General features: G+C 36.8%; 1 protein-coding gene across 3 annotated transcripts in view; it reads right to left on the bottom strand.

Moving 5' to 3' along the window:
* The window catches only part of LOC143378503 (monocarboxylate transporter 12-like), a 38,499-nt gene that overhangs the window by 5,624 nt on the left and 11,564 nt on the right, over window positions 1-21,311 (bottom strand). For all 3 annotated transcript variants that reach the window (XM_076830305.1, XM_076830307.1, XM_076830306.1), the window contains 7 exons: window positions 14,521-14,647; window positions 14,168-14,311; window positions 13,718-13,845; window positions 11,617-11,751; window positions 8,508-8,802; window positions 4,414-4,569; window positions 3,069-3,260 (listed from right to left, as the gene is read on the bottom strand). In XM_076830305.1, coding sequence (XP_076686420.1) covers window positions 3,069-3,260; window positions 4,414-4,569; window positions 8,508-8,802; window positions 11,617-11,751; window positions 13,718-13,845; window positions 14,168-14,311; window positions 14,521-14,647 — 1,177 coding nt within the window. The remainder of the gene's footprint in view (window positions 1-3,068; window positions 3,261-4,413; window positions 4,570-8,507; window positions 8,803-11,616; window positions 11,752-13,717; window positions 13,846-14,167; window positions 14,312-14,520; window positions 14,648-21,311) is intronic.

Here is a 21,311-nt window from a genome sequence, read left to right as displayed (position 1 = left end):
GTAAGGGTTATCTGTAACCCAAAGAGGAAAAGTGATTCTTAATCTATACGAATGTGGCTACCTGTGGTAGTAGATTAATTGCTGTATCCGTTACCGTTCCTTTTTTATTTAAAGAAGTTTTCCCGATTTTGGGGCGAAACCTTTTTCAAATCAGGACTCTTCATCTTCTTCAAAAGCCTGCCATTTTACCATTTTTTTATATTTTTATTAATGCATCTACTACCACAGATAGCCACCTTCATATAGATTAAGAATCTCTTTTCCTTTTTGTGTTTTAGATAACCCTTACAATACTTTCCGTCAACACCAGGACCACCCGATTATTTTTCAACGCTCCCTCTGTATCTACCATGTTTTGTTTTGCACTGTCACACAAAAATTCAGAACAATAGTCCAAGATACAGTAGAACTGCCTGCCAAACCTCAAATTAATTTGTCGAACCGTTTTTGTGCAAAAAAATCACAAAGAATTACCTATTTTTCGGCCCAACAAGGCGCAATCCCCCCCTTAAAAGAATTTTGAAAATCTATTATCTCTACCATTTTTAAAACGTTTGAACCAACGAAATGTCGCTGCACGAGACAGAGCATCTTCTCCATAAGCTGTCCTTAACATATCATGTGTTTCATTTGCGGTTTTCCCCAGTTTTACGCAAAATTTGATACTATATCGTTGCTCCATCGAAGAGATTGCGGCGGCCCGGAAAAACAAGACTCGGGAAGCACTTCTGTACGTTACGAAAACGAAACATCGTCTGATGTTTACTAGGCGGACGCTTTGGTTCATATTCCGTCGTATCTGTTTCGACCATTCGCATAACATTGTTGCCGCACCGTATGCCAGCAGATATTCAGTCACACTACTTTCTTGCCGCAACGTGTATGAAGTACTTACAGTGACTCGCATTAATATTCGGACACTTTTAAAATCGCATAACTTTTTTAGAATTGGTCCAAACGACTTGAGTTTTTTTTAGAAGCTAGAAGGATTAGTTTGCTAACTGACGCGTTTCGTCGTTTTGAAAAAAAAGTATTTGGTTGGAATAGCGAAAAGAATAGTAAAGGTCGATTTTTGAACTTTTTTTTTCGCGAAAATTCCCGAAATCAGCGATTCTCGATCTTATTCTGCGATCTTTAAACGTTTGTAATTTTAGGCACGTATACAACTTACTGTAATCTACAAACGGTTTTTTTTTAATTTTCATTACGAGCTCACAAAAAAAAAGTTTGAAAATCGACCTTTACTATTCTTTTCGCTATTCCAACCAAATACATTTTTTTTTTCAAAACGACGAAACGCGTCAGTTAGCAAACTAATCCTTCTAGCTTCTCAAAAAAACTCAAGTTGTTTGGACCATTTCTAAACAAGTTATGCGATTTTAAAAAGTGTCCGAATATTAATGCGAGCCACTGTACGTGCATACAGTGGTAGACGAAAGAAAATTTACATTTTTAAAATCGCATAACTTTTTTAGAATTGGTCCATACGACTTGAGTTTTTTTTTTTGAGAAGCCAGAAGGATTAGTTTACTAAGTGCCGGGTTTCGTGGTTTTGATAAAAATTGCAATTGTTCGGAATAGGGAAAAAAATAGTAAAGATCGTTTTTTCAACTTTTTTTCTGAGCCTGTAATGAAAATTCAAAAATCCCGTTTGTAGATTTAAGTAAATCGTATACATGCTGAAAATTTCATGAAAATCGGTTAAAGTTGCTCTGAGCTACAAACGCTTAAAGATCGCAGAATAAGGTCGAAAATCGCTGATTTCGGGAATTTAGCGAAAAAAGTTGAAAAAACGACCGTTACTATTTTTCTCGCTATTCCGACTAAATGCAATTTCCTTCAAAACGACGAAACACTTCGCTTAGCAAACTAATCATTTTAGCTTCTCGGAAAAAAACTAAAGTCGTTTGACCCATTCCAAAAAAGTTATGAGATTTTAAAAGGTGTAAACTTTCTTTCGTCCGCCACTGTGTACTGTGCAGGGGCGGATTTGTATATAGACTAAGCAGGCTGTAGTCTAGGACGGCAAATTTTCGGGAGCGTCAAATTTTGAGCGAAAGAGATTGCAGAAGGTTTAAACACAGAGGTTTGAGACCACTTTAAAAACAATTCACTTTCTTTTCATGTAGAAAATGAGCAGTTTCTAATATATTTGAGTTGTCATAATAAGTTAATTGTAAAATTGTCTCATCTCTTTTCAATTACAATATTCGATGATATTTCACGGAAAGGGCGGCAGACGCTTGTTAGCCTAGGGGCGCCGAATCTCCAACTCCGCCCCTGATAGTATGCCCCTTAATACGGCGTACCCTCTAGCCACGACGACTGCTTCAGTGCACTTGTACCGGGGCGTAATTCAAACTCGAATTTCTCAGAACCGCAGCGAGTTAGGAGAAAATTTTATTCTGCATTTTCGACTCATTTTTTCCTGTAGAATTACTAGCCTCGGATTTTTACCACTGCTTGAATGTATTGTAAGTAAAACTAATGGATTTAGATACTACATAAAACTGAACAACCCTTAAAAGTTAGCAGAATAAAAAGATAAGGTTAACTCATAAGGACAACGAACTATGTAATTGATTACACATGGAGGAAACATGACAGAAATGATTTATAACTCGGGACGGCTGGCCTTTGGGCTCACATTTACTTACATATTTGTGTTTACTTTGATGAGCACTACACGCAGGGCCGGCGGAACCCATTATGCAAATCATGGCCGAAGGGGGCGCTAAAAAATTATATCGCACGCTCAATAATAAAGGAATCCGACTCCCTCATAGACTAAATGTAAACGTAAAATTTCTTTTTGTACTCCGTAAAGGCGAAACATATTAAATAGGAAACAGGTGCAAAAATTTGGGGCGCCAATAATTTTCTTGCATAAGGGCGCCAACTATCCTCGCGCCGGCCCTGACTACACGGGTGTAAAGTGGGCATCATAATCATGAATATGTGTGTACCTTGTGTAAATGAAAATTTCTCAGTCTTAATTTGTATATAAACTAGGTATTAACATATTAATAATTTAGATGCACGAAATTTTGTAAAACTATGAGACGTACCGATTAAAGGACTCATCGTTACAACGAACAAACCCTTGGAAACCATAAACATTCCCAAGGCACTTGGTAGTTTCTTTAAGGAACAGCATTCGGAAATGCTGAGATTCAAATTCACCAAAGTGGCTCCACGTAAGAAGCCTATTACTATGAATGTCACTATCATGAGCATTCCCTTGGATTGCACCGCCAGTACTGAAAAAAAGTAACAAAAACATATTACAATGAAGAAAATGGTAGTTTTAAGTGATTTCTTGTCTCACCAATTTACGAAATAATATAAACGATTTTATTAATAAAGCTATGTCTACATACATCTATTGGCACATGCGTGAAATTTTAGACAGATATTTATGTAAAATATTCGTAATTTTTTACATCGCACACTGTTCTATCCAATTCGTTACTTACGTATATCACTGTATACATAAATACATTCATAAACACTGTTCAAATATATTCCAAAATATTTCAAAGAAGGGATCAAGCATTGCTTTGCGAATTTAAAATCTATATAGACTAACAAGGGGAGGACAACATGTGGTAGACACCGATTTTGATGAGCCTTGGCAGGATGGATCTATGTCGAAAATAAGTAAATAGGTGTCCGAGCGTTTCAGCCAATAGGCCTTAATAATAGAGATATTTACATGTAAATTATTAAAAATTTCGTAGTGGCCGTGGGGTTTTAGTGGGTAAAAATCCCACACTACCCTGGCGCCCGCGGGAGATTCCCTTCCAGAGGCGTTGGGGTGCCTTTTGAAGATGTCTCCACGTTAAAAAAAAAACATTATAAATTTTTTTGTTATAAATTATTATTTTTACACATTTTTTTTAACTTGGGGAAATCTTCAAAAGGCACCCCGACTCCTTCAGAGGGGAATCCCTGCGGGCGCCAGGGTAGTTGTGGGATTTTTACCCATTAAAACCCCACGGCCACTATGAAATTTTTAATATTTTCCATGTATCTCTATTATTAAGGCCCATTGGCAGAAACACTGGGACACGTATTTACTTATTTCCGACGTAGATCCATCGTGCCAAGGCTCATCAAATCGGTGTCTACCACATGGTGTCCTCCCCTTGTGAATATGAAATATCAAGGATACAGTAGTTTCGATAATTGAAGAGTCCTTAGTAGAAAATACTGTAAGTGCTAAAAATCAAATTCTATTTATAGGTGCCTACTACAGTATTACCACGGGCACGTAGGACATTTTCCGATAAAAATTTTCTTTTTTTAATACCAGCACTTGCAGTGCTTTCTACAAAGACGGATATATATATATATATATATATATATACCATGTATGTAGACTTTTGGAAGTCACTATAAAGATGTACTAACCAGATCTTCCAATTCCAACCAATAAGCAAGATATCCAGAAGACGGACCTTTTCTGGAATCCCAGTCTGTCGAAAATTGTTGGAAGCAGAAGTCGGGCGACAATATCGGTGAATGCGGTTATTGACAAACAAAAGGCCACTTCTACGTTGGTCATTCCTATCGACCGTCAAGTTCCTTCGAGATGTCTACCGAAATCCTAAAAAATGTCGCACAGTGGAACGAAACCCGAAAAAAACGCGACAAACGGTCGGAACATCGATCGTAACAGTTCGTAGTACATATTCCTCTATTTTACATTAAACGTGCAAATTATAACAATTTGCTCAGAGTTCACTGAGAAATCACTATGTTTCTATTAAATCTCATATACATTACATGTATGTACTTCGACAAATACCTACCCAGATAGCAACAACGCCTCAAACACGTCTATTTTACGTTTTTTCTTTTTATCTGAACGTCTTACTATCTTATTTGTACATTTTAAAGACGTACAAAAATTAGGTCTCAAGAACAAGGGAATATCATCAAAATAGCGTGGATCCCCAGTCACATAGGACTCAGCGAAACAGCGGACAAAGCCGTCCAAAAGCTATCTAAAATTCTAAACTACCTGTCATTGCGGATATCAGAACAAACCTTCAAGATTCAAAAACAGTTATTAAAGAAGCCTTAAACAGACTCTGGAAGTACGAATGGCTCAACAACTCCCAAACGAAGCTGCACAGAGTTAGATCAAGTGTATCTACGAGAGAAACTTAATACTTGAGTGCTAACTAGGAGGAATCAAGCCGCTCTTAAGCTGGGAGATTTCCAATGGCCGCCGCGGCGAGCCGAGCATTGGAAATCCCAGGTTTAAGGTCGGTTTATACAGCCACCGAGCCGGGCCGTCCGTGCCGTGCCAAGCCTCTATGGTAAGTTTATGGACGTGAGGAGCCGCCGAGCTCGGTGGGAACTCGGCGGCTCCTCGTTGTCCACTGGGTCCGGGCTCGGTGGGAACTCGGCGGCTCCTCGTTGTCCGCTGGGCCCGGGATCGGTGACCGCGCTCGTTGAGACGACGGGCCGGACGGGCCGAGTCCGTACCCTGTTGAAGTGCAACGTTATTGGATTTCATGCTCCCAACACCTAGGGTAAATCCCGGAGACGCGGTCGACCTAATATAAAATGGCTATTAAAACTAATATAGATATTACTTCTGAACATATAGGTTTGTTTTGATAAAATAAGTAATATCTATATTAGTTTTATTAGCCATTTTATATTAGGTCGCCCGCGTCCCCGGGATTTACCCTAGGTGTTGGGCCACCGAGCCCGGGTCCAGCGGGCAACGAGGAGCCGCCGAGTTCCCACCCGGCTCGGCGGCTCCTCGCCTCAATAAGCTTACCATAGAGGCTCGGCACGGCACGGACGGCCCGGCACGGTGGCTGTATAAAGGTCTGCGCACACAAATCCGTTCCGTGTCAGTGGTAAGAAGAAGAGGGGCGTAGAGGGTCTCTTCTTCTTACCACTGTCACGACGGATACGGAACTGACACGGAACGGATATGTGTGCGCAGACCTTAAACCGACCTTTACCCGCATTCGTACCGGCCATTCGCGACTAACACATGAATCCATATATTCTACATATATAAAAGAAGAAGTCCTGACTGAATGACTAACTGACTCATCAACGCCCAGCTCAAACTGTTTAACCCAGGAACGTGCAATTTGGAAGGTACAGTGTTTCACGACGTAGGCGCTGAATAAGAAAGGATTTTTGGAAATTCCGTCCCTAATGGGGTGATAGGGGGTAAACTGTATTTTCACGGATTTCTCAATATCTCTTAGGCCCGATTAGATAGCAACTTGGTTTCTACTTACAAAGATTTCTCACACAGATACCTAAACACCAATTTCAGGATTTTGCCCTAATTAACGTGTAAGGGGGTGAAAAGGGCTAAACTGTGTTTTCACGGACTTCTCAATATCTCTTAGGCCCGATTAGATATCAACTTGGTTTCTACTTACAAAGGTTACCCACAGAAATGCCTAAAAACCAATTTCAGGATTTTTCCCTAGTCAACCCCTAAGGGGGTGGAAAGTGGTAACCTGTGCTTTCACGGATTTCCTAATATATCTTAGGCCCGATTAGATATCAACTTGGTTTCTACTTACAAAGGTTACCCACAGAAATCCCTAAAAATCAATTTCAAGATTTTGCTATAATCAACCCCTAAGGGAATGAAGGGGGTAAACTGTGTTTTCATGGAGTCATTAATATCTATTAGACCCGAAGCGAAGCGCGGGGTATTTTGCTAGTAGTTAATAACTAAGCAGCCCCCTCCCGAATGTGAGTTTTGTAAAATACCCATAAGCATAGAACTTGTTTTGCTGGAATGCCCTCGCAGGAAAGAAGTCGACTCAACATCAAAGAGAATTTGAACTCAAACTTGAATAAGCTTGAAAATATCCCAAATGTGATCAAATTTTTCAAAGAGATAAATTTGCTTGATCTCTTGCAATGGAGCACTACGTATGATCGAATTAGTTTGTAACTAAATTTTCAGCTGTTTAATCGTTGTGCGAATTTGGGTGGTCGCTAATGGCTCTAGGGTTGATGCAACCACCTTAAAATAAACCCACACACAAAACAGAAAAAATTAGGTCTTAAAATTACGTCTGTCCTTTGAGATTCTGGGAGATGAGTCTAGAGATCGAATGGTGGCATTCTATAAAATATTTCGCGCCAATACGCATTGTTTATGAACAATTGAGATTAGTATGTAGGTACCTAAAAGTTGAAACAGTTTACAAGGAAGTGTCTTGGGTAGTTGCGAATAACGGTTACTTCATAAGCGGGAGGCATAGGTTAGATTTCTGTCAATGTTAAGTTTTTTCCACACGTCTTTAAGACGTCTGTCTTGAGATGTCGTTTCAACGTCTTTAAGACGCCTTTCAGACGTCTTCAACATGGCTACCGACGTCTTCAAGACGTCTTTTAGTTGTCTTTAAGCCTTTATTAGCTACATTAAAGACGTCTTAAAGACGTAGGTACTCATCTGTGAATCCGGATATGTTTAAGACGTTTTTAATTTTTGCTATCTAGATATAGTATCTATCTTTGTATATGTATACGTAGAACCTATCACTTTCAATGTTTCCATTAAATAGGTAGTATCATAATTATGATTTCATAATTTATGCAGAATTTTGGCCCTATTCTAATTTCATTATTGTAGGTATATCCGCAATATAATTAATTAATAATTGATTTCGTTCAGTGGAAGTATTACAGACTTAAGGAGGGAGCCTCATATTTTGAATATGAAACTGACAAAGTACAGTAGTTTTTTTGCAGTTAAAAGAATATTATCTCATTCTTCAAGTTTGTACTAACACTTTCATAATTTTATAGTAATATACAAACTATCTTGCTTACTAATCTGCAAAAAGCTACTGTACTTTGTCAGTCTCATATTCAAAATATGAGGCAAAATTATATTTTAATAATACTCTACCAGCTAACACTGAAAAAAAATTAATGAAAATATTGAGGAATTCTGTGATCATTTTTTGACCGTTTATCACGTTTTTTCGGGTTTCGTTCCACTGTGTGCCGTAGCGAGGATGTTAGCCATGTTGCCACATATGTAACGTGTGGCGCAAGGCACGCTGAACATACAAAGAAATCGCTTTTAGAGGTATCATGGATCGTAAATCTCTGAGGTATGTTCTACTTGTTGCATATGTGGAAACGTAGCTTTAGATTTTACAGCATGAGTTCTTATTAATCTTCTGCGATGACCGACCAAACAAATGGTGGTAATAACATTTTGAAAGTGCCACTCTGGCTTTATAATCGTTCGATAAGTGCTATTATTTTTTTCTTTGTATTAAGATGAGGAATTTGATGTTTAAAACTATAGTTTTGACTACAATTTGGAATAGGGGAATTTTTTAACTATCACGCGAATATAATAGGCTACCGTTCGCTGAAAATTACATATCTGCACAGGGATTGTTTAATGGTATTTTGTAAGAACATCATTGTTGTTTTAATAACATTCCTTGCTACGGTACTGGTTTCGAAGTAATTTCAAAAATATTATTTACCTATGTTGGACAGAAAAAATGGAGTCATTAGCTTGAAGTTTGATTCAGCAACGTAATACAGACTCAATCCGACGATTACGTTGAGATAGACACCATCTCTAAGAAGGTCCAAATCGAAGAATTGATTTATTTTCTGCATGCACGATGCAACTTTATGCTTCCCTTCTGTTCTCTTCTTTCCGTTCTGCATAATGTCGTTTCGCGTCACCTCCGCGCCATTTCCCACTTCATTTGTTCCGTTTTCATTATTAGTTTTACGTAATAATGTGTCGCTTTCAAACGTCTCGTTTCTAACCTGCAAGTGACAAAGTGAAAGCAAAGTTTTATTCGAATAATAAATAATGGTATGAATAAATAGTGGCTTATTTAGCAATTACAAATCGCAGGTGAATGAATACAATTTTCATGAAATAATGAATAACGAATAGTAATACATAATAAATACATAATGCTAATGGTAAGAATAGTGAACAGTATGAGTAATTACGATAAAAATCTAAACAGACAACGATACAAAATGGTCAATTCTGTAACAAGTTAAAAAACTAAATTTGTATAAATATTGAAGTTCAGCTAATTATAGGAAACCTATAGTTACTATTGGAGACGGAGTGTTAGTATTATACACTGCGTTCCACATTAGAGCATACTCGTTTCGCGCAGGGATACACTGTTGCTTGGTAGTAAACCGGCAGGGAAAGTGCTACGACCAATCGCGAAAGTGCTACAACCAATCGCGTGTGTTAGATCCGTGGGAGCTGCGCAGATCGGTAGCAAATCGATAGGGGCGTTGGTACACTCTTATATGGAACGCAGTGTAGAACACAACAGGTGCCTAAGTAGTTACAAATTAAACTACGTTTGGCGGCTGAATATGTTATTTATATGCATGTGTATCGTATGTTACTATCGCTACGATAAGTAAAACTTTAGCACGCCAATACAGGGTTGCCAGGCGTACTGGATAAATGGCGGCGTGTTGGCCTATATGACGTCATACGGTGTAGGAGAAGGGGAATACTTATATTTGGTTGGTGGCGCAGTGACGTCATGCCAACGCCAAGCCAATCCAAGCTAAGTGACGTCATATATGCCAGTACGTGTACTGGATCGTCTGGCAACGCTGCGCCAATACGAATTGACAGCTACATTATAAGATTCAGTTACAATTATTATTTCCTTTTCTGACTTACAATTAGTTTTAGCCTCTACATGTTGAAGTTAAAGCTGACATCACGTTCAATAAAATAATTGTTGTATAGAAAGGACCTGGAGTAGAAGCTCTCTTAAGGGGTTATGCCTAGTCAGGCGGTCGAAAAGAGGCGAATATTTGTGAATTTTTTTTGAAGAAGCGAAAGCGTATATTTTTACAGAACGTTTTGCGCGTAAAAGAGCAACATTTAAAGAACATTTGGTAATTTTTTCGTAGAAAAATATTTACGTTTATAATAAAATAACATGCGACATCCAAGAAGCATTTTTAAAAATTTGGTTTTGCGGTGAGCATTGCCATTCGTAACCAGATTATCTAAAATCAAAAAACAAATAAGATTTCGTTAGTATATTAATGTATCCTCAGGTTGACGGAGAGAATTTTCCGAAATATTAAGTTAAAACAAAATGCCGGCTATTTAAAGTTGAAATCCTGATTTTTTCGCGTAATTTTTGCAGGAAAAAATCAGGATTTCAACTTTAAATAGCCGGCATTTTGTTTTAAATTAATATTTCGGAAAATTCTCTCCGTCAACCTGAGGATACATTAATATACTAACGAAATCTTTTTTGTTTTTTGATTTTAGATAATCTGGTTACGAAGGGCAATGCTCACCGCAAAACCAAATTTTTAAAAATGCTTCGTGGATGTCGCATGTTATTTTATTATAAACGTAAATATTTTTCTACGAAAAAATTACCAAATATTCTTTAAATGTTGCTCTTTTAAGCGCAAAAAGTTCTGTAAAAATATACGCTTTCGGTTCTTCAAAAAAAATTCACAAATATTCGCCTCTTTTCGACCGCCTGACTAGGCATAACCCCTTAACCGAACTTCCGTTGCCGAATACTCTGTTACCTACACGTAAGTTCTATACTGAATGGAATCCTAGAATGTGATAGTTCTAATGCGATGGTATGAAACACAACAACAGCGTAACATTAATCAATTGAATTTCTTAAAAAGCTAGGATTATTTAGCCGCTAAAAAAGTTTGGGAACCAGAAATCTTTAATCACATTGCGTTTAATTTTATCATTTCTTATCCCCAATCTACCTAACTTAACCTAACCCTGATTAATTCCGATAATCGAGTTTCTATGGTACTTCGTTTAAGGGGGAGGTCTACCTAGAAATTTTCGAAAAATCGATTTTTATATTTTTTTGAAGTACAACATCTAAAAATATTCCTTGAAAGTGTCAAGTTAATCCGACCAAAATTGACAAAGTTATACGCGTGTGAGAAGGTAGGTGTTCCTCGGTGCAGCGCTCAGAGCCAAAACTTTAAACGCGTTTTCCTCACAATCATGTTTTCAAAGACGGTGACACACATAACTCAAAAATTAATGCTCCGATTTACTCGAGGATTTGCAGGCTCGTTTTAGGGTTAAAAATCTAAGCGCTATCGGGAGCTTTTCATTTTTTTTAGGCATAGATTTTTTGTACACTCGAAACACGAGCGATTTTTTGCCAAATCTCGATGCTTCAACTTTGCTCCTCCGTCATTTTATCTCAAAATAATTTTTACAAAATCGGGCCCGTTAGCGCCTAGATAATTTCATATATTATCTAAAAAAAAATCGCATTTTCTATTTTAGATGATCCTGCACCGAGCTACGGTTGTCACAGCAAAGCGCGTAAAAAAAGGGACGTCTCGGGCATCGCCTATAACTCACAAATCTTTCAATACTTTTTATAACAAAAAATACTCAAATCTCCGTAAGATGTACTCTTTCCAATACACTAATATTTAATAATAAAAGTTTATCGTTTTTTCTAGAAAAAAATCCCAAAGAAGCATGTTGTTTTGACCGTTCTAAGTAGGCCTCTTCCGTTAAAGGAGTAAAGCATTCATTATAATTTTGATTTTAATTTTATGTATCAAACTTAATATTACCATTTTAACCATTTTTGTATCTCCGCCTTTAAGTGGTCTCAATAAACAAGCACCAACAGTTGAATGTAGTGCCCATCCACCAATGACCAGCATTGCTCCGCGGAATCCATAAGATTCCAGAAGAAGGTGTACAAACTGTAGAAAAAGAAAATGAAGTGACATGTTAGTAGAATTTTCACATATATTTCTTCATATATGCATTGAGACTGTGCTGTTAAATCAATGAAAATAAAATTTGCTCTTCACTAAGTAAGTAGTTTTAGACCTTTATATTATTTAAAACATAATCAAAAATCTATTACACCTATGTTTTAAAATGATCTATGTATGGTATTGTAATAAGTTCGATAAATTTCTGTTTAATAATTTACCTCTTATTATACGAAATGTATATATGTAGTACATGTATATTCTTTCACCAAAATGTAAAAATATGTAATTACATGCCAAAATATGTAAAAAAATGTAACATGTAAATGTAAATGTAATATATAAAAAAATAAGTTACTACAGAAGTAAGAAAAATAGAAAAAGGAAAATATAAAGTGTATATCTTAATATATAAAGCAGAAAGCTTCTATATGTTTGTGTGTTTGTCGCCTAAAAACTTTCGAGCGATGAACTCTGGGATCACAGAATGTACCTCAGCTCATTATGCCGGACTAATCCAGATGAATGTGAACATTTTCACAAAAAAAAAAAACTAAAAGAACAATTTTTTTTTAAATCAGAATATATGTTTTAGGCGAAACCGAGTAGTAAAGCTAGTAATGCATAAACCAGTTGCCACGATATTTGTGCTACTTCTAATACTTTAGTAAAAAAAAGTGTTTAAACAAATGTGTTTTAATACAAAATGGAGAATATATTGTGCCTCTCAAAAAATTTCAAAAACATCTTATCTCCACAGAAAATTGGAGTCACCACGTATCTTCCTTTCCATATGCTTCATAATGCTTCATGTTCAAACTGAATCGGCAACCATGTCGTGGATTTTATTTCAGATACCAACAAAATTATGTTAAGATGAAATAATTAAAGTCATACATCATGTTATATCCCTGAGGTCATCTTTTTCTCTACAATTATTAAGTATGGAAAGAAAAATATACAGCGCCGCGTATAAAGCCGGGAATCCACCGGGAAGCTAAGCTATGCTATGCGATGCTATGCTATGCTATGCTATGCTATGCTATGCTATGCTATGCTATGCTATGCTATGCTATGCTATGCTGTGCTATGCTATGCTATGCTATGCTATGCTATGCTATGCTATGCTATGCTATGCTATGCTATGCTATGCTATGCTATGCTGTGCTATGCTATGCTATGCTATGCTATGCTGTGCTATGCTATCGCATAGCATAGCTTAGCTTAGCTTAGCTTAGCTTAGCATAGCATAGCAAAGCTTAGCTTAGCATAACTTAGCTTAGCTTAGCCTAGCTTTGCTTAGCTTAGCTTAGCCTAGCTTACCTTAGCTTAGCTTACCTTAGCTTAGCTTAGCTTAGCTTAGCATAGCATAGCAAAGCTTAGCTTAGCATAACTTAGCTTAGCTTAGCCTAGCTTTGCTTAGCTTAGCTTAGCCTAGCTTACCTTAGCTTAGCTTACCTTAGCTTAGCTTAGCTTAGCTTAGCTTAGCTTAGCTTAGCTTAGCATAGCATAGCTTAGCTTAGCTTAGCATAGCTTAGCTTAGCTTAGCTTAGCTTAGCTTAGCATAGCATAGCTCAGCTTAGCTTAGCTTAGCTTAGCTTAGCTTAGCCTAGCCTAGCTTAGCTTAGCTTAGCTTAGCTTAGCTTAGCTTAGCTTAGCTTAGCTTAGCTTAGCCTAGCCTAGCTTAGCTTAGCTTAGCTTAGCTTCCCGGTGGATTCCCGGCTTAAAATACAAGATGACACTAATTTTTTGTGGAGTAAAGATTTCTTAAGATTCTCGCTACGTTAATACATACTTCACTTGCTACCAAGAAGCTTTCATTAGAAATATTTTTTCGCCAAACTATAGAAGGTAGCACAAATATAACGATGACTTATTTGTGGACCACCCTGCATAAGGAAATAAATATGAACAGGAAATATAAATGGGCGCAGGGAATTTTAATGCATACCTGTGGTACTAGCATCATAGCTAAAGTTGTTCCCGCCATGGAAAAACCGACGGCTTGTCCTCGTTTTTTATCAAAGAATGTGTTTAATGCAACAAAGGCTGATGCGATGGCTAAACCAGTTCCTAAGCCTATGATAAGAAAAATAAATATGTACATTAATTGAATAAAATAATATTATAATATACACAATGTGATACACTGTTTTCAGAAATTATGCACTACTTGTTGACGACACACGTATTATCTAGAACAAGAATTTTAATAAAATATAGATACAAGACTGCACGGTAGTAACATTGCAGAGTTGTTCAAGTTCGATTGGAAACGCAAACATTGTAGTGATAGTTTATCAAGCAAAAAGATTAACTTTCAATGACGTGCGTCTTCTCTAAACCAAGTGTACACATGAAATATGTAACCTGTTGTATAAATGTCTTTCTTGCGCCATACCTCCTAAAATACTGTAGGTACAAATAATGTGAAACATGCTGTTAGCCCTCGACGTAAGTATCAGTCCAGTACAACTTAAAAGAGAGCCAAAGAAAGCCACTTTCCTGTAAGAATATTTCTTCAACAATGGCCCTACTAAGACACCTAAATTTAAAAAGTATCATTTTAGCTTGGAAAGCGAGTGATGTTTATTTAATGTAAAAGGAAGTTGTAGCATGCAGAGCAATACTTATAACAATTTTGTAAGTTTTATTATTCCGATCGCAAATATGCACTATGTTCGAATCATCGTTTATTTTATCATGGTTGTGATGAATCGAGATTAGAAAACTGAAGGAACGTAAGTTTGATACCTGAGAAATTAACGATTGCATCAAGAACGCTCATTATTAGCGACGTCCCTGTGGAGTCTACATTAAGCCTCTCTAAAGGTTCGTGAAAAAGGAGGCCAAACGAGGGGTCCAAAGATCTTAAAGACAGCTAAACAGAAAAGTATACACGTCTCGTTATACACTCTGTATGAGGTAACTTGCGGCAGAATGTAGATTTTTATTTACATGGTAAAATCAACAATAATTCATACCCTTTAATGAACATTCAACATTACTGAGCGAGCGTAAAAGTTTTGTTAGTTTTGTCCAATAACGAAGTAAGGTTCCATTAATATGTATCTAAATCGTACAAACGTGTATATATTTTTCGTAAATAATTAATGTGTTTTACATAATTTACTGGAAGAGAAATAAATAGCTCATAGGAACAATGCCACAACCTTCTTAACATTATTAGAATCACATCTTTAACGCTTGTAACGAGTATTATTCAAGCCTCGACAGGGATCGGCGGGCTTAAGCTACGCTGATGGAGGGGGAAACACCTACAGGAGCGGTGGTTGCGTGCGTGACTGACGCAGGCGCAGTTCATGGTCATGCGTGCATGAACTGCGCCTGCGTCAGTCACGCACGCAACCACCGCTCCTGTAGGTGTTTCCCCCTCTATCAGCGGTAGCTTAAGCCCGCCGATCCCTGAGCCTCGAGGAAGTACTCAGCTTCGTGTAATCTATCATCCATGTTCTCTAATTACTTTGTACAATTCCATACAGATTAAAGGAATTTGTTCATTGCTCAGTGTTAGATAACATAGTGTTTCTGAGTCTGAGGACAGCGACGAGCAGGCCAGGGAAATGGAGTGCGACATTGGTTGTGCAACAGAAGTGTGACATGCGGCATCACGTGCCGTCTACCACATGTCTTTGAGCCTGTCACCCTCGTGGCGAAACTACTCGCGAATGGAGAAGGAATCGTTGGTACTTGTTACCGCGGATGAAGGCTTTCATAAATTCTAGCGGGGTAGAAACTCCATCCTGCAAATTCATTGTCCACCACCCGATTATTCATTGTTCTAGACTGATAACACTAAAGATTTAAAAATGACCACGACTCGCACATTAGTCTACGAGGCTCCCCAAGTATGATTTTCAAATTAAATATATAAATGCGGGAGGGACAACGTGAGACAAGTAGAATCTTTAACTTGGCTGATCAATAAAATTCTGAAGGTTAATATCGAAGAACTACATATTAAATCAGAGATTCCTCAGTAGATTTTGACCAAAACTTAAGATAAGAATTTGACAGAGCCATTTTAGAAGAGTTACATTTTTAATTAGTGTTGGAAGCTATTAGCACTATTAGCTATTACCGCGCCATTATTTAACGACAGAATTATTATCCTTTAAAATCTTATTTTCTAGATCTCTTTCGTAATTCTTAAATTATGAAGGAAGAAATAAATGATACCCCCACGTTAGGTTTATGCAATAGTTATTTTCCCCAATATTTATATTTTAACATTATTCAATATCTGAGATAATGAATTATTTCAATTACTTTATTACTCCAAACATCTCGGGATTGGTTATATCAAATCCCGAGATGTTTGGAATCCAAAAAGCAGCCGGGATCGCGGGATTCCAGGATACCTTATCCCGGGATTGTATTCCTTACTCGCAAGATATCTATCGGTTCCGAATGTCGAATGCCGTGCAACAGGTGGCTCACAAATACGACTCTTCTTTGCAATTCATAGAAAGCCACTAAATGTATGCTTTTCGATCATTCAGAACCAAACGACCGCACTATCGACTTCTATCGGGAAGTACTTTTTAGATACGGATCATCAGACATTGGTATCAGTGATCATGGGACTCAATTTGCGTCACCAGAATGTATGTGGAAATGCAAATAACACACCTTTTCACTCCATCAGTTCACAGTCCAACGGATAAGAGGAGCGTTTAGTAAAGTCTACTAAATGGACACAGTCGAGGAATCAATTAGAAAGTACTCTCACGACTGAACAGAAGAACTATTTAATCGAATTTTTATATGACTAACTTTATGCAGCTTTTCTCATAGTATCTGTAAATAAATCATCTGCAAAACTATTCATTGGGAAACAAAGAAATGCAGCTTTTATGAAATTACTTTTAAAGATACGAAGTAAAAGATCAAGTTTTGGTAAGAAAAGATGCGAAAGAGGGGTTGTTTCTATGTACACGAGATCGTATTAATATAATAGTTCTCACAATCAGTAATAAATGAAATTGATGTAGTATCGCAAGAATTTAATGAGATATTAACTATAATTAACATTGTAACATGACTGTGATTATTTTATCGTTTCAATTTTTTTTGTATTAGCAAGAAATATTATTCATTACGTATATACGTGTATATCAGACGTGTAATTATGTGTACCCATGTATGTCCTTAAATACCATGTTTAACATCACTTATGACCATAACTGAGGAGTGATTTTTCATAAGGGCACATTTCCATATAGAAAAAAATTTCAATAACCGCAAAAAACTGTGGTACATATTTTTATTTAAAAAAAATCATTTCTCTTTTTATTAGTCCACGTATATTTTATTCTTCCATCTGATAGCGGTAATGTATTATATTTAGCGACATTGTTTTAATAGTTATTTAAAAAAAAGTTTGGAAATAAGCCCTTCTGATGGTAACTATAAAAAATAACCATTTTTGTATGAAACCATTTGGAAATAAGCCAAATCTATCAATCTTTCTTTTCTCCCCTATTAAGAACTTGCACAATCTTTTCTACCATTTTCAAAATATAATATAATGTTTATATTTACTTTATTTTGCCACATTTAATTCTAAAGATACCATGATACGTTACGTTTTTAATCTAATTTAACTAACTTTGGGTAACTCTTTGGAATTAAGTTCCTTCTATTTCGAATTCATTACAATTTCCTAGAGTAGTATAGGAAATATGTCCGTTTTGTTTCAGACTAAAAAGTTCACTATGTCAGCGCTGTCCAACCTGCCTCTTGAGAGCCAAAAGCCGTCCCCACCCTCGTCCGCCGTTGCCATGGCGCAAAGACGCCGCTGAGTCAAAGTAACAGTGAACGTCGATGTCGTGCGTGGCGTCTGAGCTTCCTTGTCTACGCAACTGTCGCGGTCTCCTTTTTAGCGTCGCGAGGTTTCCTTGACAACAAGTCAGCTGCTCGAAAGAAAGGTTGGAAGGGGAAGCGGCGCGTGAGGGGCCCCTACGCTGGACAGCGCTGCACTATGTCATCAGGCAAACTTAGAAATAACACCCTTTTTATGAAACATGTATTCTCACTTCAATTTTTCAAAAAGGAATTAAACCTATTTTGTAGTGTCTGTGCTGGGGTGTAATTTAACATTATTAAGGCGATGCCATCAAAATTTGCTTCAAGGTCAAAAATGCCTTTTTGAAAAATTACTCCTCAACTAGGTTTTCGTTTGTGCTGAAACGTAGTTCACTCATCCCGGGGAAGCGCAGAGGAAGACAACATACTGATACTTCTGTGCAACAACCAGAAGAACAGTCACATAGGTACCCTACACCCTACACTCGTTGTCAGCGGGGGACCCACTCAGTACGGGAGGTGTTGGATAACAGGTTAGGTTTGGGTCTGTAGATAGCGATAATCAGTCAGAAAACGTCAAGTAAGTATGCATCCAATGTCCAATAGAATGGGGATAGTTAAGAATTGCGTGAAGCTATAGTGAACAAACATCTTCCCTATGTTATATTTCTATTTTAAAATAAAGTACGTCGCAGTCGCGCTGAGTTTTTTTGGAAAAATTTGGTTGATTCCCAATTCTCAACCGTTATCGTTACATTATTGATTTACAGTAGCGGACAAAAAAATTACCATTTTTTCAAACCACTGTACCACTATTACTTTTTTACATCCACTCAAAACTGCGAGCATATGCCCAATACAGTACTTCCTCGTTACGGGCTCGGTTTGGTGTACACGATACGGACTTTTCGCTATCCCCACCACCCAAAAAAAAATTTTATGTTAAACGATATTATTAAAAATGTAGTAAGAACTAGATTAAAATGCACTAAAAAATAATTCTTTTCTTGTACTTCAATTTCGATGGTGTTAATATCACTTTAAATAAAATCGCGATGCACCATGTGCAATCAGAAGTTGAAGTATTAAAGTGATTCATATCCTGTTATGAAATATCGTGCCCCACGATTTCATTTAAAGTGATATTAACGCCATCAAAATTGAAGTACAAGAAAAGAATTATTTTTTAGTTTTTAGTGCATTTTAATTTAGTTTTTACAACACTTTTAATAAAATTGTTTAACATAAAATTTTTTTTATATATTCTTTTTACATTTTCGACTTAATCTGCACAGTAAGAAAACGTCAATCTGCAAAAATTTTGCAGCAAATTCAATTGTTCCAATCATGGTTAAAATATGTCGCAACTTTACAGTTGAACACTTAATCTACTCATTTGCGCGTTCCTTCTGTGGTTCCATGTCAACTTTGCGATAATTTCGAGAATACAAAGTGTGTCATGAAATTTTAGGTTGCAATGTTGCTAATTGGGAATACCGAAGGTGAAGGTAAGTAATTTGGAATATTCCAGGGCTTAGTTAACGATGCTCTTGTTTACGATTGTTCCTATATTGTGATTTTTCAGTCTGATTAGATCACGAAGGAAATAATTTTATTAACTACATGTTTCTTTTTTTAAGTTTATAACGTGAAGGTAAATTGGAATACCAGTATTCCAAATTACCTGCACCTTAACGAAATCGATACTTCTTGTCATTTTTCATTTAGACCAAAGTTTCAGCTATCGTAAACTGGGGTGAATTTGCCCAGTTTTGAACTTCAAATAACTTTTTTAGCACTCTTAGTGAATTAAATTTATTTTTCAAAAATACTATTATACGGTAGACGGCGTGTAGATTTAAATAGGCTTTTAAAAAAAAATCTTTACTTAAACGTACGCTTTTAAAATGCCAAAACATGATGGGCAAAGTTACCCGCTCACAAGGGAACATCCCGAACCCGGAAATTCAAAAAATTCTGAAACTTCGCGAATATGTAGGGAATTTCCCCCTGATTACAACGCAATTTTTGTTTGCTGCCCAAATTCACTCTAAGGGGATGTAATTGACCCCTGAAAATCCGGTTATTTTCCGATTTTCTGTCATAACTCGGGAGTTGTTAAATAATTTTTTTTTAACAAATGATAGATCTAATTAAAAGACGTAACTTCTGTCTTGAAACTTTTCTTCTATCTCTTACAGTTCGCGAGTTATAACGCAAAATCGGAAAATAGCTGAATTTTCAGGGGTTAATTTCACCCCCTTCGAGTGAATTTGGGCAGCAAACAAAAATGGCGTTGTAATCAGGAGGAAATTCCCTACATATTCACAAAGTTTCCAAATTTTTTGAATTTTCGGGTTCGGGATCTTCCCTTGTCAGTTGGGGTGTCTTTGCCCACGTCAAATTTTTCAGTGAAAACATGCCTAAAACTCATTATTGTGTTATGATAAAGCAATCATTCTTAGTCTAATGGATACATAAGACTAGTATTATCAAAACATGTGTTTTTAAAAAAAAAATATTTAAAAAAAGCCTTAAAATGCGCTCTGGGTATTTCACCCCACGCCGAAAATACGCTTTTTTTCATCCCCGGGTCGTTGCTAAGATTCGTCTCGTCGTAATTAAGTATGTTCGCTTTCGGGACGCCTGCCAAAGTTTTCTCTAAGTGGTCAAAATATTTTACAACCGTCTCGACACCAACAGTCGTTCTCGCGCGAGAAATATTTTGACACCTTCTTTCGGGCAGTTCCGTTTTGTGTCTTCTGTTCCAGTATTGTGTAACAATTTTGTACGAGATTTTAAGGTTTATTTTCTCTCAACACCACAAAGTTCGAAGATCACAAAATTCACTTGGAAAAAAAAATTTGTTTGTGTAATTTTTTACCCTGACTGAAAAATTACCATATGATTGGATTCGCTATTTTTTTTTTCGTTTCACCTTGGGGAAATTATTGCTATCGATTACAAAACACCATTTGTCCTAATTACTTCACAATAAAATAAAATAAAATTTTTCCGAAAAGTGGGCAATGTCACCCCGGCGGGCAAAGTCACCCCAGTTTACGTTACTTTTTTTCTACAATTACTGAGAGTTTGAAATATAAAAGTTTTTTAGTTTCCCTATGATATTATGCAGTTTTATTTGTTCCCATCCTCTCGTAATTTTTTATTCGTCTTAAACAAACTGGTGTTGCAAATATACTGCACTTCCTCCAGTCGTGAAACCATTTGTTTGAATAACAGACGCGGTTTTGTAGAAAAATAATTCAAAACACAATTGAGTAATAAAAATACCGACGTTGTTGTATACCAACGCCACTTAAATTTATTTTTCTATAGTTTTAGTCACTCCTTTAGAGATAGTAAATCTCTCTACAGATAGCTCGTTCTACAGATAGCAGTCGCAAATATTCTAAATTCCTTTTCCTGTGATTTTATTCGTCCCTTATTACTCCTCCTTGCCCCTCGATCCCTATGCCTCATCCCTTTCAACCCCCACTTTCCGAACCACCGAAACCACCCATATATAACACGCAATATCTCTTTCAACTGACTCTTTACTCCTATTCCGAACAGTCTCGACACAATAGTCTAGCTCTAAAATCTATTAAGCTGTATTTCGTTTAATTTTCCGTAAACTGTATTTTTATATTATTATACAAAACAAATGGAAATATCATAATTACGGAATACAACAACGTAGAAATAAAGCAACA

This window comes from Andrena cerasifolii, chromosome 2, assembly GCF_050908995.1.
Source record: "Andrena cerasifolii isolate SP2316 chromosome 2, iyAndCera1_principal, whole genome shotgun sequence".
NCBI lineage: Eukaryota > Metazoa > Arthropoda > Insecta > Hymenoptera > Andrenidae > Andrena > Andrena cerasifolii.
This window is presented reverse-complemented; position numbering and strand designations above follow the sequence as displayed.